The sequence below is a fragment of the Pteropus alecto genome, unplaced genomic scaffold (assembly GCF_000325575.1).
Source record: "Pteropus alecto unplaced genomic scaffold, ASM32557v1 scaffold190, whole genome shotgun sequence".
Taxonomy (NCBI): Eukaryota; Metazoa; Chordata; class Mammalia; order Chiroptera; family Pteropodidae; genus Pteropus; species Pteropus alecto.
In genome coordinates this window covers 3,454,015-3,478,682 of record NW_006430462.1, presented here as the reverse complement: position 1 = coordinate 3,478,682, position 24,668 = coordinate 3,454,015, and the positions used below count along the sequence as shown (strand labels likewise).

General features: G+C 53.1%; 1 protein-coding gene across 2 annotated transcripts in view; it reads right to left on the bottom strand.

Annotated features, from left to right (window-relative positions):
* The window catches only part of EMID1 (EMI domain containing 1), a 41,896-nt gene extending 17,234 nt beyond the window's left edge, over nucleotides 1-24,662 (bottom strand). The window contains exons 1-13 of one of the 2 annotated variants that reach the window (XR_003046559.1): nucleotides 24,561-24,662; nucleotides 17,576-17,689; nucleotides 16,998-17,101; nucleotides 9,316-9,399; nucleotides 8,169-8,230; nucleotides 6,518-6,638; nucleotides 6,210-6,260; nucleotides 6,046-6,135; nucleotides 5,119-5,265; nucleotides 3,991-4,080; nucleotides 3,794-3,846; nucleotides 3,280-3,334; nucleotides 3,108-3,152 (exon numbers count right to left, since the gene is read on the bottom strand). Coding sequence is in view for 1 of the 2 variants with exons in the window: in XM_015590722.2 (XP_015446208.1) it covers nucleotides 3,108-3,152; nucleotides 3,272-3,334; nucleotides 3,794-3,846; nucleotides 3,991-4,080; nucleotides 5,119-5,265; nucleotides 6,046-6,135; nucleotides 6,210-6,260; nucleotides 6,518-6,638; nucleotides 8,169-8,230; nucleotides 9,316-9,399; nucleotides 16,998-17,101; nucleotides 17,576-17,689; nucleotides 24,561-24,661 (1,125 nt within the window). In the remaining variant the exon portion in view is untranslated. Of the gene's footprint in view, nucleotides 1-3,107; nucleotides 3,153-3,271; nucleotides 3,335-3,793; nucleotides 3,847-3,990; nucleotides 4,081-5,118; nucleotides 5,266-6,045; nucleotides 6,136-6,209; nucleotides 6,261-6,517; nucleotides 6,639-8,168; nucleotides 8,231-9,315; nucleotides 9,400-16,997; nucleotides 17,102-17,575; nucleotides 17,690-24,560 lie in introns of both variants that reach the window. The other variant, XM_015590722.2, reaches the window with a different exon arrangement.
* Between the last annotated feature and the right edge of the window lie 6 nt (nucleotides 24,663-24,668).

Below are 24,668 nucleotides of genomic sequence, written 5' to 3'. Positions count from 1 at the left end.
GTGTATATATATATATAAATATAATAAAATGTTATTCAACCTTAAACAGTAGGAAATCTTGCTATCTGTGACAACATGGATGAACTTGGAGGGCATTATGCCAAGTGAAATAATCCAGACAGAAAGAAAAATACTGTGTAGCATCACTTACATGGAATCTATTTTTTAAAAAAGTTAAACTCATAGAAACAAAGTAGAATGGTGGTTGCCAGGGGCTGTCGGGGTTGGGAAGTGGGGAAAAAGGTTAGTAAATGGGTATAAACTTTCAGTTACAATATGACTAAGTTCTGCAGATCTAATGTACAATAGTACCTATAATTGATCATATTGTATTGTATAATTGAAATCTGCTAAGAGAATCTGCTTAGTAGAATCTTAAGTGTTCTCAACACATGCACATATACACACACACAAGAAGACTGTGAGGTGATGGATGTGTTAATTAACTTGATTGTGAAAATCCTTTTACAATGTATACATACACCATCACATTGTACACTTAAAATATATTACATATTGTTAATTATACCTCAGTAAAGCTGGGAGAAAAGGGACAAAAGACCTAAACAGACACCACACCAAAGAAGATATACATATGGCAGGTAGCATATAGAAACATATTCGACATTATATGTCATCAGGAAATTGCAAATTAAAATGAGATACTACTACATATGTATTGGAACAGGAACATTCTAGAACACTGACAACAGCAAATGCTGGTGAAGATGTGGAGCAATAGGAACTCTCATTCATTGTTGGTGGAAATACAAAATAGTATGTTACTCTGGAAGATAGTTTGGTGATTTCTTACAAAACTAAATATACTCTTACCATACGATCCAGCAATCACACTCATTGGTGTTTACTCAAATGGATTGAAAACATATGTCCACACAAAAACCTTCACATGGATGTTTATAGCAGCTTTATTCATAATTGCCAAACTTGGAAGCAACGAAGATGTTCTTTAGTAGGTGAATGGATAAATAAACTGTGTTACATACAATGGAATATTATTCAGAGCCAAAAAGAAATGGGCTCTCAAGCCATGGAAAGACATAGAGGAAACTTAAATGTATATTACTGAGTAAAAGAAGCCAATCTGAAAAGGCTATATACTGTATGGTTCCAACTTTATTACATTCTGGAAAAGGCAAAACTAAGGAGACAGTAAAAAAGATTAGTGGTTGCCAGAAGTTAGCAGGGAGGAAGGAATAACTAGGCAGAGCACAGAAGATTTTTAAGGTAGTGAACCTATTCTGTATGAGGATGGACACGTGTCATTATACATCTGTCAACGGCCACAGAATGTACAACACCAAGAGTGAATCCTAATGTAAACTGTGGACTTTGAGTGATAATGATGTGTCGATGTGCTTTCATCAATTGTACCAAATGTACCACTGTGGTGGGAGATGCTGACAGTGATAGAGGATGTGCATGTGTGGGAACAGGGAGTACATATGATATATGTGGGAATTCTCTCTACTTGCTGCTCATTTTGACGTGAACCTAGCAAATTAATTAATTTTAATTATTTTAAATTAATTTTAAATTTTGTATTAACATTTAAAATTTTAAATTAATTAAACAAAATAACCAACAAAAACAAAAACCCCAGCAAATCCAGGAATCTCAGAGAACCCAGAGCAGGATAAACACAAAGAAAATCATACACAACCACATCATGATCGACCAGCTGAAAACCAAGACTAAAGAGAAAATCTTAAAAGCCAAAGAAAAAAAAGACATATTCTATAAAGGGGACCAACAATAAGAATGATAATCAATTTCTCATGAGAAATTATAATGGTATATGTAAGCCAGAAGACCATGGAACAACATCTTTAAAGTGCTAAAAGGGGAGAAAACAACTGCCAACCTATCATTTTATATCCAGTGAAAATATTTTTCAGAAATTAAGGTAAAATGAAGAGTTTTACATAAATAAAAGCAGAGACGACCCAAACTACAAGAAAGGCTTAAGGACTTTCTTTAGGCTGAAGAGAAATGATACCCGATGGAAATCTGGATCCACAGGAAAGTAGAAAGTGTATAAGAAATGGTAAATACGTCAATAGATGTAAAAGACTATTTTTCTTTGTTTTCTTAACTTCCTTAAAAGTCAATTGACTGTATAGAGCAATAACAACAATATACTGTGGGGTTATAACAAATGCAGAAGTAAAATATATGACAGCAACAGCACAAGGGAGATGAATTATACAATTGTAATGTTCTACTTATACATGAAGTGGTATGATATTAAATCAAGTAAATTGTGACCAGCCACAGATGTATGTTGTTATTCTTAGAGCAACCATGAAAAATTAACACTGAGTTCTTAGTAGAGATAAAACAGAATTGTAAATAGGACTCAATCCAAAAGAAGGCAGAAAAAAAGCGGGCGGGGGGTGGGGAGAAATAAAAAGAGACTGGTATAAATAGATCACAAATAGCAAGACGATTGACTTAAACCGAACCATATCAATAATTACACATATCATTAAATGTAAATGAACTCAACAGTCAGATTGTTTTTTTTAAAAAGCAAGACTCAAGTATGTGTCTCTATCTCTATCTGCATCAAGAGATGCACTTTAAACAAAAAGGCACAGACAGGTTGGAAGTAAAAGAATTGGGAAAGATATACCATGCAAAAAGCATTAAAAAAAAGCTTGTGTGGCTATTTTAATATCAAAGTAGAATTCAAGACAAGAAGTATTACCAGAAAGATACTCATTTCATAAAGATAAAAGGATCAAGAAGACAATAAAATCCTGAATGTGTATGCACCTAACAACAAAGCTTTGAAATACATGAAGCAAAAATTGTCGAAACTGAAAGGAGAAATAGACAAATCTACATTCATAGTTGGAAAGATGGAGAGAGAGAGAGAGAGAGTGAGAGTTAGACACAGAGGTAGATGTTAATGGGAAAGAGAAAGAGAAACAGGTGCAGAGACACAGAGCGAGGGAGATGGAGCACGCCCTGGACCAGACAGGGAGGGTCAGGGGCTCTGGCCACAGGGGATGGGGTCAGAGCAGGGGCCTCTGCCTGTGGGAGCCTGCAGGGGATGCTGCAGGGGATGCGGCATCACTCACCGGCTGCCCCGTGAAGCCTTGGGGGCCAGGTTCCCCACGCAGTCCCTGTGTGGGGGGAGAAGAGGAATGGAGTTAGCTGTGGGAGGCAGAGAGTCCTGATCCGGAGCCCCCAAGACTCCCCAGAACCCCAGAATCCTCCACCTGGGAGCAGCCGCAGTACTCACTCTCTCACCCTTCTCTCCTGGGTGGCCGGAGATTCCTTTGGGTCCAGTGGGGCCTGGGGGTCCCTGAACAACAAGACAGGGCCTCAACCTTATGCTGGAGCAGGGAAGAATGGACAGGGACTTGGGGGGCAGACGAGTTGGGGAGGGAGTGCCAGCTTGGCCTGGCCCTCTAGACCCTTCACCACACACCCAATGCCGAGCACACAGTGGGAGCTTCATGCAGCTCAGTGTTCAGAGCCATGACCCTAGAGTCAGTGTCTACTTTGATCTGGAAGTTATTATGTGCTGGCCATAGCCCTAGGGCAAGAATCTACACCTTTCTTAGCCTTAGGTGATAACAATATTTGCCTCCTGTTACATGGGTTGAATGAGATTTATGGAAAGTAGCTTACATAGTAAATGTTCCATAAATGCTCAAATGAGTGAAAAAAGGATGGATGGATGGATGGATAATAGATGGATAGGTGGGTGGGTGGATAGATGGCCAGATGAGGGGGAGTATTTACTTGGAGAAATACTCACCATATGTCCAGGACTCCCAGGGATGCCCATGGGACCAGGAGGTCCAGGGGGACCTGGGAAAAGCCAGGATGTCCTCAGGACCGAAAGATAGTACAATTCCAGGAAGTCCCCCATTATCTCCCTCCTGATAGCCACAGTCCTAGTTCCTCTGCCATCCCTCAACCCCACCTCTTACCCCAGACCTGGACTCAACTTACCCATGGGCCCTGGGGGCCCTGGGGGTCCAGCTGGTCCCTGGGGCCAGTGGCTGCTGGTCTCAGTGAAGGTGTTGGACAGAAATGGGTCCCCTGGGGGAGGAAAGATGGTGACTGGGCAGGGCAGGGCTGGGTGGGGCTGAGTGGAGTGGGGGCAGTCAGTCTTCACCAGCTACCTCTGCCAAAGCCAGTTTTGACTGCCCTGTGGGACAGGCTGCAGCATGGCTGGGGCCACTGCTCCAAGGGTGGGGAGTGGGGAGAGTGTCGGCTACACAGGACCAGGTTGCAAGGAGACCTGGGTTCTAACCCTACTACAGTCCAGTTGTGACATCCAGTAAGCCTCTCCGACTTGCTGAGCCTGTACCGTCACATGTCAAATGGGAATAATAACAAAAGATACTATTTATTGACCATTTACTTTGGGCCAGGCTTCTGTGTGTGAGTTCACAGAGCTCTGGGAGGCCAGCACGGTCATTACCCCAACTGTACAGATGAAGAAACCGAGCTTGGAGATGGAGAATGGTGAGATAGAATGGACAGAAAGAATGGATGGTGCCTAGTCATGCACCAAAGATAGGACGCAGACGGGGCTGAACAGAGCACTCCAAGCTCTGACCTCTGGCAGCACACAGGTAGGTCAGGCTAGGGAGGAGGCGAAGGGTGCAGCCAGGGCCCAGCTAGGCGGAGCGGGCCGGGCCTCTCTGATCATAGGGGCATAGCTGTGGCTTCGGAAGCTCAGGGCTCACTTGCTGCTGCTGGGCCTTGAGCTTCCCAGGGCTCTGAGGGGCTGAATCCTGGCTAGCTCCAAGGCTTGGAGGAAGGGCCTGATGCCACGTGGTTCTGAGCACAGGCTCTGGAGGCTGCCTGAGTTTGAAGCTGGCCACCCCCTGCCCTGGCCATGGTGAGATGGAATGAACAAGGGAATGTGATCTTCCCTCTCTAGCCCTCAGTTTCCCTCATCAGTGAACAGAGGAGGTTAACAGCCCTCTTGGAGGACTGGGTGACATGTGGCTGACCAAGGGCAAGCCTGCTATACAGAGGTACCTAGTAGACAGAAGCTGTACTGTGGTAACAGCTATGCCAGTCTCACTCCACGTCTGCCTGGACCTGCTGTGACCCGGGGGGACTCACCATTGTGGGAGATCCGGGCATGGGGTGGTCCAACAGGGGCTGGGGGACCAGGGGGACCAGGAGGCCCTGGTGGGCCTGGAGGTCCCCTCTCTCCAGGAATACCCACAGCTCCATCCTGGCCAGGGCTCCCTGGGGGACCCTGTGGACCTGCGATAGAACCAGAGGAGTTGGTGGGTGTGCAGGAGCCAGAGGGGCCCAGGGTGGCTGCCGGGGGGCAGGACAAGGCAGACTTGGGCAGGGGGTAAGAAGGGCTCTGGGAGCCACAGGCCAGGGCTGTCCCTGGCTCTGACTCCCCTGGCTATTAGGGGTATAAACACAGCCCTCCCACGGGCTTTAGGACAGTGGACACTTGTCTTTAGCCAATGTTAATTTCCAGAACGTTCTCTTCTCTCTCTTCCAGGCTTTTGCACAAGCTGTTCCCTCTATCAGTCCTCTTTTTGCTCTGCCTAGTGTACACTTCAGGTGTGCCTACGGCCTCACCTAAGATGTTACTCTCACTGAGAAGCCCTCCCTGTCCCTAACCCATCCAGGCTGGGTCTGGGCTTCCTTCCTTGGGCTCCCATCCTGCAGTACCCCCCAAAAGAACCCTCGTCACATGGAGTGGGCACTGCTGTATCTCCTCTGCCTAGGCCCACCCTCCCACTGGTCTGGAAGCACCAGGAGGGCAGGGACTGGTCTGACCCCACCACAGTGCCCAGCTCAGAGCCTGCTGGGAGTCGGTGCCTGGCAAACATGAGCCAAGTGAATGCAAAGGTTTTGGGGAGCCCAGGCATGAATGGGGCACCCTTGGAGGGGTGGTGAGCCAAGACAAGTGAGTAGAAGGGGCCCAGGCCACCTCTGGCTAGAGTCAAGGAAGAAAGGCCCTAGACTAGGTCCAGCTGCAAGGGCTGGACAGGGAAGCTGGGGGGCAGTGCTGTGGGCACTCACCTGGTGGGCCTCTCATCCCCATTGGGCCCCGGCTGCCAATGTCTCCCTTGGGGCCAATGGACCCAGGAAGTCCCTGGGTACCAACTCGATCTGGGGGAGAAATCTCATCAGCTTTGGTTTTGCTCCTGCCCGACCCTGGCCCCAGCCCCCTAGCCAGCACCTACCATCTCGAGGGAGCAGTGGGGCCCTCGTGTTTTCTCTGGCTCCCGGTAGCCCTGGAGTTGGTGAGGGGAAGGGGGAAGCAGGGGTCTGTGTCATCCAGAGTCCGTGCCCCCAGCTCCACCAGTGGGGCAGGGGCAGCATCTATTGGGGCTGCTGGGCTTCCCAGGACTCCAGCGCTCAGGGGCCCCTGGAGAGCTAGGAAGACTCAGGCCTACAGGGGACCAAGCTGGGAGTCCGCAGCAGGGCAGGCGGGCATCTCGCTCCCCTGCTCGTTACCACAAGGGAGTGTGCTCCCCGCCGACCCATTCACCTTGAAGGTCTCCATCCTCGTGGCTACCCTGAGCAGCTGGGGAGCCCCATCGGGGGGCGGGGTCCTCGGGGGAAGCTGGTGTCGGGGGCACTGCTCTCTCGGTGACTGTCAGCACTGCCACCTGTGCCGGAAGAGAAAGGATAGGATGGGACCTAGGGTCTCACCAGGGACAGGCCAACTGAGGGGCCCTGGGGTGGCGAGCAGGAGCCCCAAGGAGCCAGCAAAGCCTGGCTTGGCCCAGAACCTCATCAGAAGTGACTGTGGGTTTCCAACTGCACAATTCATCATATTTATTATGGAAAAGTCATTACATACCATCACTGCCACCCAAGTTGAGTTCTGTAACTGTCACTGTGTTTGCTGGGCCATGTGGTTTTTTCCTATGCTTACCTACATAAATAATGTGAAAGTTCTCTCGGACTATTAAAGCCCCATGGCTGGAAGGATTTTCACTAAATTTGGAGGGGAGTTTGGGAGAGTCTCATATGAAATACCCTGAGCTGTATACAAAAACATTTGAGGTATATGAAAACGCTTTTGGACATAGCGTAGGGGAGACTCTGAAAGGCTGGTGGTACCCCCTGAGCTGCTGACTGGGGATTAAAGAGAAGCCAGCATGCCTACCAACTAGGGGTGGGAGATCATGTGGGCCTGTCCAGAGAAAAGCTGAAACTCTTGGGCAGACCCAAGAACCACACCCCTGGGACTGAGCTGCCCTCACACTGGCTTCTTCTCGGAGGGAGTTTGGGCAGCAATGTGGGGTTCCTATGCCTCATAACTGGAGTCCTAGCACAGCTGTTCAGAAGCTTGGTTTTGCCAGTTGATACAGCAGGGGCATCTTTTCATAATAGAAAATGGAGGTGTTGTTCATGGCTGTCTAGTATTTCACTGCTCCATGCTCCCTAATTATGCAACCGCCTCTTCTGTTGTCTGGTTTGCAAATTTCCCTATTAATAGTTAACACTTGGTAAATAGCAGTCACCTCATTGCCTGTGCCCCCTCCAGATCTCCTTAAGATAAATTCCCAGAGGAGGGAATAATGGAGGAAAGAATACATATATAAAGCGTATATGCTTCTACATGTGTTTAGAAAATCTGAAAGATATGTAAATGTTGACCATCGCTCTCTCTAGGGGCATAGGTGACTTCTCTGAATGGTTTTCTGGTAGTTTTTTCATTGTTTTGAGTTTTTGTGTTTTTGAATTTAGAATGTCTTGGTTTTTAATGGTTAAAAACTTTTTATCGTGGGAATAATTCGAGATATACAATAGATGTTTTGCTTTTGAAACTGGGGAGATAGCATTATGAGAGAGGGGAGGATAAAGGATTAAGGTGACAGGGCAAGGAGGGGACCCAGCCACAAGCTCTGGAGGGGGAGGTGGTTCTACGAATATATGGCTGGGATGGGGATGGCGTACAATGAGGGTGCTTCATGGGCCTCCTAGAGGAAGAGCAGGCCCGGCTGTCTGACTGTGCGCAGGCTTCCTGGGGTGGGCAGGCCAAAAGAGCTGGGGGAGAACCGACAGGAGGACGGTGAGTGCCTGGCAGGGAAGCTGCCTGCCCATGGGTGTTGTGGGAATGCTGAGTGGGCTGAGTGTGGTGCAGGGAGTAGGTAGGGAGGCTGGGGGCAAGGAGGCAGCTGCTTACCCACCTTGGCCTCCAGCACCTGCAGCCGCTCCGTCAGCTCAGACACTTTGCTGCAGTTAAGACAACCTGTGGGAAGGAGGAGGCTGGCTTTGGGGCTAGGAGTCCCAGGTTCCCCTTGGAGCCCCTCAGCCCCTGTGGGTGGGATGGAGGGAGCGGACAGATATCTGATGACCCCAGTCCATGAGAGAGCCCAGCACAGGGAAGAGGCTGCAGGGAACAACCCATCTAGGGTGAACCATGCCTGTATGTTCCTCCCAGAGCAAGACCAGGGACTCAACTCATGCAGCCTCTGCATCCAAAATGACTCCTTTCCAGTAAGCCAGGGCAGGAAATCCTGTTGCTTCCCACCTAGGTGGGGCTGGCCCAGACTTGCTGGCTTTGGGGATCGACATGTCATAGTCTTGAGTGGGCTGGCTTCGGAGGTGCCACCCCTGACCCTCCCTCCAGAACTACCATCCAGCACCTGTGGCCTCTGCAGCAATACCCCTTAGTTATCCATAACAGTTCTGGCAGGGTTCAGAGCCTCCAGGCTGCCGAGCACTGCTGAGTGCTCCATGAGCCCATCTCTCCAGTCTTCACCATGATCCTGCCTTTTAGGACAAGGGTCACCCTTGTTCACACCTGATGACACTGAGCTCAAAGCAAGGGTGGACGAGTGCATAACAGGCACAAAGCCTGGGGTCAAGTCCTAGCATTGTCCCTTCCTGGCTGTGGGATGTCAGGCAGGGCAGGTCCTCTCTCTGACCCTCAGCTTCCTCCTCTTTAAGATGGGGACAATGATGCTTTCCTAGGGGATAGGGACACAGCTGTGAGGTCTAAACAAGGTGATGATGGAAAGCACCTGGCACGGTGCCTTGCACATTGCAGATGCTCAGAAACGTGAAATTTAAATAAAAAGAAACTGGGGCTTTGGACCTGCAGCTGCAAGAGTCTTTGGGTCATGGGTCTCGAGGTGCCTGGACCCAGGTCAGACTGTCCTCTGGGGCCCCTCTTCTCTCCCTTTCCAGCATGGGGTGGGCAAGAGCAGGGTGCTCTTCCTGAGCCTCCACTGCTGGACCCAGATAGCTTTTAAGGCAGTCACCACATTGCCTGTGCCCCTCTAGGCCTCCTCTAGTCCAGGAGGTACTTCGAGCTGCTGCCCCAGGACCCACCTGAGAAGCCTGTGGGCCGAAGCGCCATCCGCCGCATGGCGTTGCCCGACCACCTGGGCTCCACGAAGCCAGAGGAGCCTGCAACTGAGGGACAGGAGGAATGAGAGCCCTGCTGGCCTGTGCCATCCTTGTGTGGTCAGATCCCCTCACCCCGCCTGCCACTGTAGCCCCAGTAGGGATCCCTACTCCCCTCAGTGCAGAGGGAGACAGAGGCCCAGAGAGGTAGGGAAGTTTACCTAGGTCACACAGCATGAACTGGGCTGAGCTGGAACAAGGCTGCCAACCTGCTGGGACTGGGAAGAGGGACTGGTAATGGGTAGGAGCCATGGGTGAGGTTGGGGGCTTCACCAACGACCCCAGCAAGCTGCATGTGTTAAGAGCTTAGAGGTAAGAGACGCAAGGTTGGGCCCCAGACCTGCCACTTGCTGACCTGTGACTTGTCCTCTCTGGACCTATTTTCCCATCTGTAAACTGGGGTCACATGGCCACTGTATCTCCCAGGCTGATGTGAGGCCTGAGGACAACGATGTGTACAAAGAGCCCACTGCACACACACAGGGCCTGGCACACAGTAGGCACTGAATGAATAACAGCTGACACATCGTTGTCAACACTCTCCCTTCTCTACTTGGTAAGAAGATACTGAAGTGGATCCAGCCCTGGTTTTAAATGAAAACCAGAGGGAGGCTGGCTGCCTGGGAGGGCAAGGGGGCCCATTCCAGGAGCCCACCCCTGTTGGCAGCCCTATGAGGAGCAGGCTGCCTGGCTGGTCTGGTTTTGGGGGCCTGGTTTTCTCCATAGCTGGAGGGATGCACTGGCCAAGTCAGAGGCAGAAGGCACAGCTGGAGGGGCTCTGGAGCCAGCAGTGGCAACTGCCCCTTACTGCCCCCTGGGCCTGCCTTTTAAGGCCATGAAGTGTTGTCTGGGGGGAGGCAAGACCCAAATAAGGCACGGGCCTGGCAGCTCCAAGTCGGGCTGCGGGTTGGTGCAGGGAGTGAGAGGCGCCGAGAACTCAAACCAGACTGGTCCCTCTGGCCAGCCCCCAGAAGGGAGGCTGCCAGAGTCTGCTCTAGGTCCCACCATGGCGCCTGCGCTCAGGCTGGGCCTGCATACCCTCTTCAGGGACCTGTGAGTAGTCCCGATGCAGGGGGTAAATCTCACCTAGGATGGAGGAAGATGTGTTGGCAGCCCAGGACTGGGGGTGCTATGGGTGGGAGGGTGGGTGCCACTCTGAGTCATGCCCAGCGTTAAGTGCTTTATGTAGTCCAGTTTGATTCTATGGAGCTGGCACATTCTAAGCACTTCACAGACCCTCTCTGAACTTTATTCTCTTTATTCTCGAAAACCTGTGAGTGGGTGCTAGCATCACCTCCAGTTTACACAGGGAACAGGCATAGAGTAGTTTGATATTACCATTCCTCTGATCCCCATTCTCGGATAAATGGATGAGCGAGTATGAATATTTCCCCTTGGGGGAAAATGAAGCAGAGAAATGAAGTGACTGGCTCTTGGCTGTCCACCTAAAGGCCAGAACCTGGATTTGAACTCAGTTTAGTATAACTCCAGGACCCAACTTCCTCTCTCCTGGGCCACCTAGCACCTTGAGTTGGCTGCCATGTCCCACTGGGCAGAGCCCAGGAGGCTGGGTGCCAGCATTCAAATGCTGGTATCTGAGACGAATGGCCTCGCCAAGCTCTCTTCATCCTCTTTGCTCCCAGGTAAAGATGTAAAAGGTCCTTTTCGTACTCTTTTCAGGAAGTTGACCAACCCTCCAAGCCCATGGAAGTTTGGATTTTCTCTGGATGAAGTTTTGGCACAGCGTCTGCCTTGCCTGCCCTCCCCAATGCCCTGCTCTCATTTTCCTTTTTTCTCCACAGTACTCTCCACCCTCTCACTGTGCCAGTTCCCCGGTCTCCTGCCGATCATCCGCTCCTGGCTGGAACATGCACCCCATCAGGGCAGGGACATCCTCTGTCTTGTGCCTGGCGTGCAGTAGGGCCTTAGCGGCCTGAACAAACTTTTTGTTGATGAATGCATGAATCACTGGCTGCTGGTTGAAAATAAATTTAAACCAAGCTAACAAATAAAAGGCAAAATAATGTGGACAGCAGACACAACTGTTTTGAAAATGAGCATAAATGTTCTCATATCACACTCAGGGTGTCCCTGAGTTATTAACCCATGAATTTGTGGCTGAAAATTATTTTTCGACCAATTTGCTTTTGGACATTTCACTGGGAGCCAGGGAGAACTATAAAAACTAAATAAAAACATGGCTTGACCAGCAGTGTACATGTAACTGGCTCAAACTAATTGTGAGTTAGAATTAAGAAAAAAAAGTTTAAAGAAATATAACTGTCAAAAAATCTAGAAAATGTTGGCTCTGGAATCAGGATTCACAAAAATCACCCCCCAAACTACCTCAAATTCTGATAAATGGACAGAAATATTTTAAGGGATGAACCAGGTTGTAAATGGCTCTATAGCAAATGGTAGGGAAAAAGCCACAGGGTTTAGGGGGAAGGTCAAAATGTCACGTCCCTCTCACTGGTGCTGGGCCAGGGCTGCTGGAGCAGGACACAGTGTGTTGAGTCCCCCCTTCACCCTGGCCTGGTGGTCTGTCTTGAAGGGCCTCTTCCCAGCCACAACCTCGCCCTCCCAGGAGCTCCGAGCTGATCCCAGGACCACAAACCCTACTCCACTCTGGAAGTCTGACTGTGGGCCACTTCCCACCACCTGGGAGGTCTCCACTGGCCACACACACACACACACACGCGTGCGCGTGCGCACACGCGCACACACACACACACACACACACACATGGCCCCTCCCACCCCGCCTCCCCACCTCCATCACCACAGCTGCTGCTCCCATGTCACCTCCCCCAGGAAGCCCTCCTGGCAGAGCAGAGCACCCACTAAAGCCCCCTCTGCCTTGAAACTCTCATCACTCCCTGTCTTGCCATCCACAAGATCAGTGCCATCTGCAGTTTCTAGTCCTGTGCCACCATAAACAGCTGTCTTCTCTCTGCCCAGTGCTGGGCCTGAGCTAAGAAGCCTCTGTGCCCCTTTTCATTGGATCCTCATAAGAACACTGAGGTGCAGAGAGGAGAGGCTGCCTGTCCACACAGTAGGACTAGGGGAGCTAGGATTCAAACCCTTCCCTAAACTGGGAATGGGGGTGTGAGAAATTGGGAGGTGTCTGTGGACTCCACCTCTGACTTTCTCTCCCAGAAGACAGATCAAGAGAGGGGCTTCCTTGTTCATAAGCCACTCCCCGGTCAGCTGGGTCCAGTAACCACAGGCCACAGGGGTATAGCCTCCCCAGCCCCAGGCAAGTTCTCCTCCAGGGAATTTACTTTGAAAATGTAAATATTTGCTGCTGTTGGCCTGAGCCAGGGACTGGGGTCAGAGCTGGGGCCAGGAGCTCCCAGAACCCCGTAACAAGGCCTCTGGGAAGCTTTGGTCTGACTGGCCTGGCCTCCTCTTTGAGGTAAAATGAGGTTCCCATTCATTTCCTGTGCACCCACCTTATGCCAGGTCCATGCCAGGCACTAGAGACACAAGAGTAGTGATGGCAGGGTGGGGACCACCATAGCCAGGTGGGAGGTCCAAAAAGATTGCAGGCAGAGAGGGCAGCCGCTGCCCGGGCCATGCAGTGGGAGGAAAAGCCAGTATGGGCTGGGGAAGATGGAGAGAGGGCAAGGCTAGGGCACATCGATTGGGCAATTGGGGGGTGCAGACAGGGAAGCTGCCTGGCTGGGGGTAGAGGATGCATTGACTGGGAGTTGGGAGGTGGGGCCACCAGGCCTCCCAGTCAGGAGTGGAGTGGAGGGTAGCAGACTCGGGCAGATTCATGTAGTGTTTAGCCCTAGCGACTCTGAATGCATAGAGGAAAGCACAGGTGGCATCTGTTTAGAGTGTGAAAGATGTGTGTGAGAAGGGCTCATCCCTGGAGGGTAGAGAGACTGAGGGCCCAAGAAGGGCCCAAGCTGGAACCTCCAGTCTGCTCTTAAGCTTTTTTTGCTGTGGGCAAAATTCTTCCCTCTCTGGTTCCCCATCATGGAAGACAAGAGCTGTGGGGGTCCATGGATAGGGAAGGGACACATGTGCTGAAGACCGTGGGACAATGAGCAAGGCAGTCCCCTCTCCCACACTCGGTTTCCACATCTGGACCTTCTGAACCTTGACATGACGGCACAATGCAGGTGAGTACAAGTCATAGTGCCTGGCACGGAGGATGGAGGCAACCTTCCTTCCCCTCGTCATTATTACTGCAGGAGGGTGTGAGGCAGGGGGATGCTACAGACCTCAGGTCAGAGCCCTGGGGAGAATCCTGGCCATGCTTACTTGCTGCGTGACCTTGTGTGAGACCCGGACCCTCTCTGAGCCTCGCTTTCATTGTCTGAACAATGAGGCTGAAATCCTGCCCATTTCGCAGGTTGGGCAGAGGGCCTCCAGAGGCAAGGGTGACGTGGTGGCCCCAGCAGCCTTGCCCTCAGCAGAGCTCACTAGCCTGGGCCACTTAGCAGGTCAGGACCAGCCCACATGGTACATTTTGGCCTTGGCTCTTCCTTGCTCATTGTTTTCAGAAGGGAGCACGCAGCCAGGTAAGAGCCTCAGACAGGCTCCCTCCCTGCCATCCAGCCCCACCTCCCAGGGCCTGGAGGCACTGACTGATCCTTTGTTAGGCAGGTCCCCATCCTGGTTTTCATGTGCCGAGTGGCCCCAGGCAAGTCTCTTCACTGCTCTGAGCCTTGGTTTGCACATCTGTAAAATGAGGCCCATTCTAGCCCCTTCCTCGTGGGTTGTCATGAACATCAGAGCCCATCCTCGCTCATCACAGAGTGAACATTCTCATTACACGGATGAGAAATCCAGGGCTAAAAGTTATGAAGTCTGCAGCCTCACAAAAGTTAAGTCTGGAGACTCAAGGCCTGTTTGCTGACCAGTGGACTGAGAAGTGGGGTCTCAGAGGTGGGAGGCAGGGCAGTCCCTGAGAGCCACCACAGAACCCTTAGCATAGGGGCCAAAGGGGTGAGGAAGACATTTATGGAGAGTATCTGCTATGTGCAGGTGTGAGACTCTGGTCCTTATAATAAGGTATGAGGTGGGCACTTTTCAACGCAGGTGACTTCCACATAGAGACAGGGTTCAGAGAGGTAAAGTGACTTGCCCAAGTCACACAGCAGAGCACAGCTGATCCAGGGCTGGATTCTAGGATGGTGGGTATTCCATCTCCTTCAGCTCACTACATGCTGCTCTGAGCCCTGTCGTCCCTGGGGATGCAGCTCTATGGCCCCAGGTTCATGTCACAGCTCTGGGCAGACCCTGAGGGTGGTCACTGGCAGGGGAAACAGTTGAGGGAGCCCAGCCTGAATCTGGCTATCAGAGGAAGGGCAGGGCCTGGGATAGGCCAGCAATGTCCTCATGGCTCCCCACCCCCACTCCCAGAGCTCCAGCTGAGCAGTTTTCCAGAATATCCAAGTCTGGGCATCCGTTTACACAGCTCTCCCCTGTGCAGGGGAGAAGCCCTTGCTGTCCCGTCAGTCATCACATAGTGCCCTCCATAGGCTGCCGCACTATCTGCAGGGTCTCTACAGCTTCATTTTGTCCTTACAACATCCCTGGGAGGCAGACTATTATCCTGCCCATTTCACAGGTGAGGACACTGAGGTCCCAGGCTGCTTGTTGTCTTTGAGAGAAGGCGCCCGTTCCTGAGTGGGCATGAGATAAGTGCTGCTTGAATTGCAGCCTCCCTGCTCCCCAGCCTGGCGCCCTTGCACAACTTGCACAATGCACGGGGAGTCCCCAGCCCAAGGCCACACAGCTGGTATGTGGTAGAGCTGGCCTGGCCCGTGAAGCCCTGGATAACCCCATCCGAAGGCCCTGCAGAAGGAGTTGGCAGACATCCGGGTTGGCCTGGCCTATCATCCCGTCTTGCACTCCTGCCTCTCCATCGGCAGAGCTCATAGCCCTTAGCCTGGCTCCCAGACCCACAGCGTCCAGCTGTTGGATTCAAGGGTATGGGTGTTGGCCCTACCTGTCCTTTGTCCTCACCTGCTCTGTGATGGCCCTGCAGACCTGAGACAGTCTGCCCTTGGGATGGGAGCGAGAGTCGCCTTCGTCTGGGCAGGCCCTGCCTGGGCTCAGGCCCTCTATGCCCAGGTGGCTTCCACACCCTGAGGATTTGCCCCCTCCCCACTACCAGCTCCTCTGTGGTCTCCTTGGCGGCAGCCCCTCCTGGCTGGCTCTCCTCCTGGCCCCCAGGGTCCTGCCTTTGCCTCTTCCTCCCAGCAGAGCGGGGGAGGGTGCTCTTCCTGGCTCCCCTTCGTGGCTGCCCCTCCCAGCCTCCCACACTGGCCTTGGTGGCTGCCTCTCTGTACAGGACCCCTGCCAGACTTTGGGCTGCTTCTTTTTCCTGGCCACCCCACTCCTCCCAGTTCCACTGGAGACTTTCCCATTCTCTACTGAAAAGGTCAGGCCCCCCTCCCTGCTCCTCTTTGTGGTAAGCCCTGCCCCCCACACATGTGATTCTGGGCATGTGACTCTATCTCTCTGGGCCTCTGTTGCCCGCTCTGTGAACCAGGGCTGTTGTGGGGTCCCAGGGAGGTAAAGCATGTAAATCTTTCAAGAGGCATTTACGAATGGTTACTTCTGTTAGCATCATGTTCCCTTAATTCAGAGGCCGTGTTTTACACGTTTGTGTTTCTGGCATCAGAATATGTCTTGCTGCTGGTGTTCACATTAGCATGTGCTTTGGGGCCCTGAATGCCTCCTTCTAGTGAGGTTTTACAGGCCTGGTTCTCGGGCTGGTTCTAGGCCAGCCCATCCTCTTTAGGGTCATTCCTGGGAACACAGCCCTTGGTGCCCAAAAACCTTCCTCTCACTGAGTTCAGCCAGGCAGCAAGGGTGGGGGTGGCCTGGACCACTTGGCTGCAATTCAAGCAGCACTTATCTCATGCCCACTCAGGAACGGGCAGAGGGGCAGGTGCCCTTGGAGAGAGGTCTCTCCAGGTTACCATGTGGCCAGGCTCCAGGAAGTCCTGGGCTGCCTCCTCTGTACTCTCGCTGGGTGCTCAGCCCCAAGCCACCCTCATGGCACTCAGAGAAGGGGGTGGGGTAAGCGGGGTCCCTCTGCCTGGGACATATACCACAGACAGGGTGCCCAGCTGAGTCCTCCCATCCTTGAGGCTCTGGGAAAAGCCAGGCAGACTGGGGTTCCAGTCCTGACTGCCACTTAGGAGCTGTGTGCCCATTGCCTTCCTGAGCCTCAATTTTCTCATCTATAGAAAGGGTACAACCATCCCTACTTTGCTGACCCACTAACCTAAGTGGCACTTTGCTTTCACGTGCAATCTAACCACATCCCATGAAAATGTCCAGATGGGTTTCCCCCAGGTTTGGAGGGAAAGGCGTGGGATGGTGTGACTTAAGATGTGAGCTACACAGCACACATGGCATTTCTCCAGGGGTCTTGAGAGTCTCCCACGAGGCAGGCAGTCAGTACCCATGAGAAAGTGGGCACCAAATGTGTCCAAGCTGCGCCTTGCTGGCAGCTCCATGCAGGGTCCCCGTGTACAGGGCACTGCACTGCAGTGTCCATCGTCTTAGCAACAGTTTACCGCTCTCTCCCACACACCCACGGGGAGGCACCTGGCCAGCACCTGGGGGCAGTCCTACCTTCCTCGCAGCTAGCCCCGGAGTGCCCGGGGCAGCACCTCCACTCTCGGGCGGTCACTGTCTTGTACATCACCTTGTATGTGGGTCTCAGCACGGTTCTGTAGCTGAAAGAGTGCCCAGGTGGCCCGGCTCAGACAAGGTTCTCTGCTGTTTCTCCCACCATCTGTGGGGACAAACCCAGAGCCCCCAGGGTCCTCTGCCACCTCCAAGTCCCTTTGGAGCCTCTCTCCTCCTGCATTCTAAGATTCAGCCCTTCTACTCCTTCTCGACCTTCCAGCCATGGAGATCTGGATACCAACGGAACAGGAAGCCCCTGCAAGCTCAGCCAGCCTGTCCCTAGCAGTGAATGATCACTGAGTGAAGGCATGTAGGTGAATGGTGGAACCCCTCCCCCAGGAAGCCCTCCAGGATGCCCCAAAAGCACACGGTGCTGAGAATGGGCATAGGGCCAATATTCTCTTTGCTCCACCCACCCTGGGGTCCCAGTCTTCCCCTGCACTCCCACCACCAGGACTTTACCCATGCTGTGCCTCCCCCTGGAATGCCATCAGTTTCTTCTTTACCATGGTCTCACTCACCTGTTCCCTGGGCAGCTCATGGGCCAGGGGCAATTCTGCAGCACTCGCTGAAGGTAAGTGCCATTTTGCACATGGCATGAGATGGTGCGGGTCACCACATATGAGCACCAGTTCCTGAAACAGACCAACAGGGAGGAAGCTCAGGCGCCATGCACAGCCCCGTGCCCAGGACCCTGGGAGGGTGCGTGAGGAGGTCTGTGTTCTCTCCAGTAGCCCTGAGTCTCCAGGCAGAGAGATCTCTGAGCTCTCAGAGTCCTTTGGGCCCCGATGGGAGTCTTCGTGCCACTGTGGCTGAGGAGTGAACGCCATAGCGCTAGAGGGGGTGGCCGTGCTGAGGTTGCTCAGGAAGTCTTGGGGAATGAGCTTCCGGGGGGGCAAGATGGGAACAGGGCATCTCTGAAGGGCCTCTTCCTTCTCAACATGTCTTCTCTACAACTCTGACCAGTCCAGGCTACTACCGTCTCCTGCCTCCCACTTGGACAAGAGCAGTGGCCCCTCCATCTTGCCCTTCAGTGTCTCCCCAGAGGGAGTATCGTAAAGTGGAAACCTGGCCATGTCCCTCAGTTGCTTACCCTCAGCCTAGCCCTTGGGATCTCCTGTGCCCATGTCTGCTGTAGACTCCTCACCTCTAAGCCTTTGCTCACACTGGGCCCACTGCCTGGAGCACCCTTCCCCCACTTCTCCCTTGGCACCTTCTACCTTCAAAGCCCCGCTGTGCTGTCACCTCTCCCCTTGTTCTTCCCTACTTCCACCTCCATCTGTTCCAGAACTGACGATGCCCTGACCTGGATCCCACAGCACTTTGTATGCCTGTCAAGCTGAATTAAGCTGGTGATTCATATCTGTCCCCTCCCACCCCTGGCATTCGAGAGAAGAGGCCCTGTCTCACTTCTCCTTGGGTCCCCTCTATGCAACAGTGGGGATGCACAATGTCCCAAGCATGGAGGACTGACTTCTCCAAATGCCAACTAATAATCATATTGCATTGCACATATTGAGTACCTACTGTATGCTAAGGGGTATTTTCTCATCTTCTTATGGTGAGCCAGGAAGGCAACTCCCATTTTACAGAAGGATAAACTGAAGCTCAGGGAGGGGAAAAAACTGCTCATGGCACAGAGCTGGTGCATGGTAGAGTTGGATTTGAACCTAGGAATGTGGATGGCCCAGCCTGGCCCCTGACTGCTTCCCAGAGGCCTCAGCTCCTGTCTCCTCCCAATCTCCTGAGCCATGGTCCATGGTTTTGTGAAGGCCCCAGCCTGGGAACCTGCTGACCCTGGGCTCAAGGCCACAAAGGAAAGTCTGGTGGGGAAGGGGGCTCAGGCTGACAAGGGTCACCTGAAACGGTCCCTCCTTTCCCAGCCCCTGCAAAAAATGCAGAGCCCATGACCCCGTGCAGGGCCGAGGGCCGCTGAGCACTTGGAATGTTCCCACCATCACAGAGGTGCCTGCCACCACTGAAACTCAGTCCCCCAGCTGCTGCCCTGCCCCCACCCTGGCTCACCTAAAGGAGAAAGTCCTTGGCCAGGACCCGTCAACTAACTCTCTGTGGGACCCTGAGGAAGTCCCTTCACCATTTTGTGTCATGCTGAAATCAGTTTAGGAGGAGAAAACAGCTGAGCCAAAGGCATGGAGGTAGAAAGCAAGAAGAAAAAATGGTTCTGTTTGGCCCAGCGACATGGCAGAAGCTCAACAGAGCCCTGGGCCAGCCACTCCATGGAAGAGGTGACAGGTGCTTGCTACAGTGCCATCGGGAATGGTACAAAACTGGGAACAGCCTAAACAGGACCACAAGACACAGAGAGCCATGTGTAGTGACACAGTCCAAAGACCCCACATGTAGACCACTGTGCCTAGCTAAGGGGAAAAAAGCCTATGCAGACCAAGAGAAAAAGAGTGCATTTCTATTACACTAGGGAAGAAAGAGAAAGCCAAAAGACTATACATGAATGCTCATATGTAGCTATGTGTGCATAAAGTTAGGAAAAATCACATGGTCACGTCTGGGGGTGAGGAGGGCCTTTCCACCCGTTCCATCTACTACATTCACAGCAACTTCCAGTTGTTTGCTGCCAGGAGCTGGGCCCGGGGCCCTCCACATGCCTGGTTACGAGCACCACTCTACAGCTGAGAAGACTGAGGCTTGGGGTCTGGGATGTGACCTAAAGACCCATGATGAGTGACAGTCATAGTTGGAACTCAGGACTATCTGACCCCAGAGCTTGTGCTCTTAACCTCATGCTGGAAATGTTTTTCCTAATGAATAGGTGGGGATTTTATCAGTTTAAAAAGATACATCTCAAAAAGGTCCCCCACTCTTTAGAGCCTCTAGGTCCCTAGAGCTGTGGTTTTAAACTTTATTTGCAGGGGACGCGAGGCCCTTTCGGAAAAGCGATATAAGTTGTGACTCCTCCACAGAAAAATAGATAAAATTGGGGGTACAAGTTCAATTTATGTGATATCCTCCTGGCTGGCCCAGGGACTCTGTGAGTAAAGAAAGAAGAGAGGGAGTGAGCAACCTAGGCAGTCAGAAACTCTGGACACGGGAGGGGGCCCTGGGCACAGAATGAAGACCCCATTGTGTGTGCTGGTGTACAAATGCACACACAATATACACACACGCAAACTCATGCACACACAAACACACATACATACGGACATGCTCACATATGTATACGTGCATACAACTCCCTGGCGCACGCACGCCCACGTGTACACACCCAGATGCATATAAGCACACACATACACACACACTCAAGCATATAATCAGATCAACGCACATCTGGCAGGACATATAGCTACAGAAATGACTGTCCTCTCTGTACTCGGGTCCACATGCACAGACACGGGGCCATGTACACTCACCCATGCACCTGGACTGCGCTGGGGGAAGATGGGCCTGTGACCTCCCACCCACAACTGCTGGAGCTGCCCCTCTTTACCAGCGGGGAGCTAGAGAAAATAATTATTTTTCTTCTTCATTAATCAAAATCTCCCCCATGTGGATCATTGCCTGGCTCCCTGGTTTATTTCCCATGAGTTGGAACTTGCTTGAATCCTCTGCTTAGGAGATAGGAGTTGGTAGCTGGCTAGGTAGACACTTTAGATAGGAGGGGACACTCAGGCCAGGTGGGGTTCAAGGTCAGCCCTTTGTCCCCTCCCTATGGGGGGATCACCAATAACTATACCTTACCCTACCCCGGCCTTGAAGACCCCAGCCCCACTGCCCGCAGGATGAGCCTACGCTCCCCAGCAGGGTCCCAGCCTGGCTCTGCTGCCCTCCTGCCCCTCAGCCCACTTTCCAGAGGCAGCAGGAGCTCTTTGTAAAGCACAGACCTAACACTGCCACTGCCGCCATGGCGTTCTCAGCCCGTCACGGCTCCCCATCACCCTGTGAGCACTGACCGTCTGTCTCATAAGCCACTTCGTCTCCTGCACAATCCTGCTGTCCCTCCTTGACCTTCCTGCCCTCCCTCCATGTACTGAATTCTCCCTGACCTCAAATCTTTGCATACTGGATTCCCTCTGCCTGGAAAGCCTCCCCGTGTTCTGGGAAACTTCTCTTCAACCTTGGGGCCTCAGTCCTGAGGTCCCCTGAAGGATTGGGTACTTCCAGGGCTCCGTCTCCCCACTTTCAGCAGCCCTGAGTGTTTCCCTCCTGGGCAGGTGCTGGGAGAAGGGCATTGTACCAAGCCAGGACGGGGCTCAGGCTGAGGGCACACAGGGAGGTTTGCTGAATGACTGAGTGACACTGGCCTTGGGCCAAGGAGCCAGAACCCAGGTTCTCAGAGATGGTTGCAGTCCCTGGAAACCCTGTCTCTATCTTGCTGTCCCTGGGGGCTTCGTTTCCTGAAGTGTGGTAGAGATAAACTGCCCAAGAACCTGGTGAGGCTGCGTCACCTCCTGTGGGATGGGGCGAGGGCAGGGGCTGGGAGGAGGCAGCCCTTCTCCCTGGGCCTGCCACTTTGGCCCACTCAGCACCTCCTAGGCCCCCAGAGGTACCTGGGGGAGAGAAAACAAGCCAGACCAGCTCAGCCTGGCACCAGCTGCCCCACGAACCGCCCCCCCCCACCTGCCCTCCACCCCCTGCCACGAGGGGCCCAGGGGACTTTGTCTCTGTGGGGCCCAGGGCTGTGATCCGGAACAGTGATAGGGGCTAATTGCAGGAGGCAGCCAAGCAGGCTGGGGGCCAAGGGCTGTTATGAAAAGGAGAGGAAAGAAAGGAGACATACTGGGTGGGGGTGGGGTGACTAGAGCCAGAACCCCAGACTGGAGGTGAAGTTCCAGTCCTAGCTCTGCTGCTTCCTAACTCAGTGACCTTGGACAAGGCCCTGACTCTGGGCCTGACTTTGTCCATCTGCAAATGGGGACAGCAGATTCTTCTCTGGTAGAGGAGGTTTCAAGTAAAGCTGACAGCTATTGATAATTCTTATTCCTGGACTATGGCATGGGCCCCAGAGCTGCGGACCAGGGCCTTCCCTGGGGCTTGGGGACACCAGCACAGTACCTTCTGCACGAGGTCCTCGCCTCCATTGTAGGATAGGGATTGTCAGGTTCTGTGTTTCACAGAGGAAGAAACTGAGGCTCTGAGAGAAGTCACCTAGCCAGGTCACCCATGCGGGTGTGGAGCTGGGATTTGAACTCCCTGGAGAGAGAGGCTAGGGAAGAGAATGCTCCACTATGCTTCATCCTAGGATTTACCCGCAGGAAGCCAGTACTGCAGGGGGGAGAGGCCCAGGCCAGGACACTGGCAATGGCTTAACTCTAGAGCCACAGTGCTGGGCTGGGTGTTAAAGGAAACAGGGGTTCAGGCTGGAAGGGACCTCAGAAGAGGCAGGAAGCAGCCCCAACAGGGATTGAAGGGTGAGCAGGGGTGAGCCAAGGCAGCTCTACATGGCCCCCGGGTACCCTGGTTCTGAGGGTCTTAAAGTCTCACCACATTCCTAGGGCTGGGGGAGGCCTCTTGGATGCCTTCCCAGGCCTCCCCCTCCCTAGGCACAAAGCCTCTTTTCTGCCTCTTGTCCCTTGGCTGCCAAGGGGTGCCTGGGGCGCTGGGTTGGGGGTGGAGGGAGGGCTGATGGGGCAAGACATCCCCATGCTGTCTCTAGCGATGCTGGGATGGGGCCACAAGGGGAAGACCTGGCAGCTGAGGACCATAGATTCCTCCAGCTAGGGGTCCCTTCCCCCACCTAATGTTAGTGATAGCAAGAACCACTGTATTCAGGCTCTGAGCTGGTCCTTCCCATGGGGGTCTGTCCACCCTCAATACAGGCCCTTTAGCAGGGGATGAGGGGAAGAAAGAAGAAACTGAAATGGAAACTAAGACCCAGGGCTATGAAGTGACCTCCCTGAGGTCACACACTGAGTGGGTGACAGAGCCAGGGACAGAGCCCCTAACTCCTAATGACGACCCACAGCTGATGAGCTCTGCTGGGGTGAAAAGGACACTGGATTTGGAAATTGGCTGGCCAGACCTGAGCTGCTTCTATTTTTTTCTAGGCCTCAGTCTTATCTGTAACGTGGGAGCAACAACAGTGCCCAGGCCACTGTGAGCTTTCTGTGAATGATACCTGCCCACAGCCACCATCCCACTCCCATCCTTGCTCCCAAGCCCTGAGGGGCAAGGAACCCAGGTTGGGACAATCTACCCTGGACTGGCTGGAGGACAGTTGGGACCTTAAGTCCTCTCCACCATCATTCTGAGCCTGACGCTGGGAATTCCTAGTTCAGAATCTCAATCATCTTAGCACCTGGGATCCTGGGCGTTTACATCCACGTCCTGGGCAGGTCATATCCCCTGTCTGAACCTCAGTTTCCTCCTCTATGGAATGGGGACCAGAAAAATGCATGCCTCACAGGTCAGTGGAAAAGATCCTAGAGGCGGTGGATATAGGTAAAATACCCAGCCTAGGCCAGCGGTGGTTAGCATGCAGTAGGTGGCGTCTGCGCCATCTGCCACCTGTCCGTCCCTGTCTCAGATAAGTGCTCTTCTTGCCTTTGATGCCTCAGCCACCTCTGCACCCAAGCCCTGCCCTTGTCACCCGCTCTTGGCAGTCCAGTGTGGGCATGCTGGCTCTTGACCACTGGGAAAGGAGAATTTCTGAGAAGAATTAAAGAAGGGAGGCCGTAGGGGCTGGGGGCTGGGCAGGCATTTGAATGTGATGAAAGGCCTGGAGAGGCCTGGCTACTCTGTATTGTCTGCCTCAGACAAGGGAGGCAGCTGGCCCTCAAGAGGGGACCCCAAGAGGGGTGGGGGCTGCAACCAGGACAGGACCCAGGTTCAAACAGTGTCATCAAGGCCGGAAAGACACAGATTTGAATCCCAAGTCTTCTATTAATGGTCTGTGAACCTAGAAGATTATATTAATTCTCTGGGGCCTCAGTTTGCTCATCTGCTAAATGGGAACGAGTGTTCCCAAACCCATTCATTCAGTCCTTCCTTGAAGGATTAATGAGGACATTGCATATAAAGGACCTCCTCACTGGTCTTGGGAGATGCTACACAAACACCAACAGAGAGAATGTTCCCGGCAACCGAGAGAGGGCCAGGAAGACTGAGTGCTCCCTGCCATCTTTGTCCAAATGCCAGGTCCCTAGGGGCCGACACTGACCCACGGGCAGCGAAACTCCACCCCAGTCTTCTTCCTCCAAAGGAAATAGTCGGTACTAAAAAAAGCCAGGAGCAAGGAAAAGAGAGGAAGGTACCCAAAGTGTCGGTTAAGGGGTGTCCCGGGCTTTCCTATGTGCAGGGGCGGGGGAGAGGGGGTTGGAGATTAGGGGGACCGAAGTCCTGGGGGAGTTTGTCCTTCGTTGCTCCCCTTCCCCATCCTCCGGGGCTCTGGTGAGGGGTGTCGGAGGCTGTCGGGGGCTGCGGGCTCCAGACACATGGAGTAGGGGAACCTCTGCCAGATAGCGGGGCGGCCCAGGATCCCTGCCCCCACCCAGGATGGCGCTGAGGTGGTAGTGGTGGAGGGGCAGCCCTTACCTGCGTCCGGAGAACGGGGCTCCCCCGACGCTCCACGCGGCGCTGCCTCCCGGGAGCAGGAGCCCCAGGCAGAGCAGCGCCCAGGTCCGCGGGCCGCCCATGCTGCGC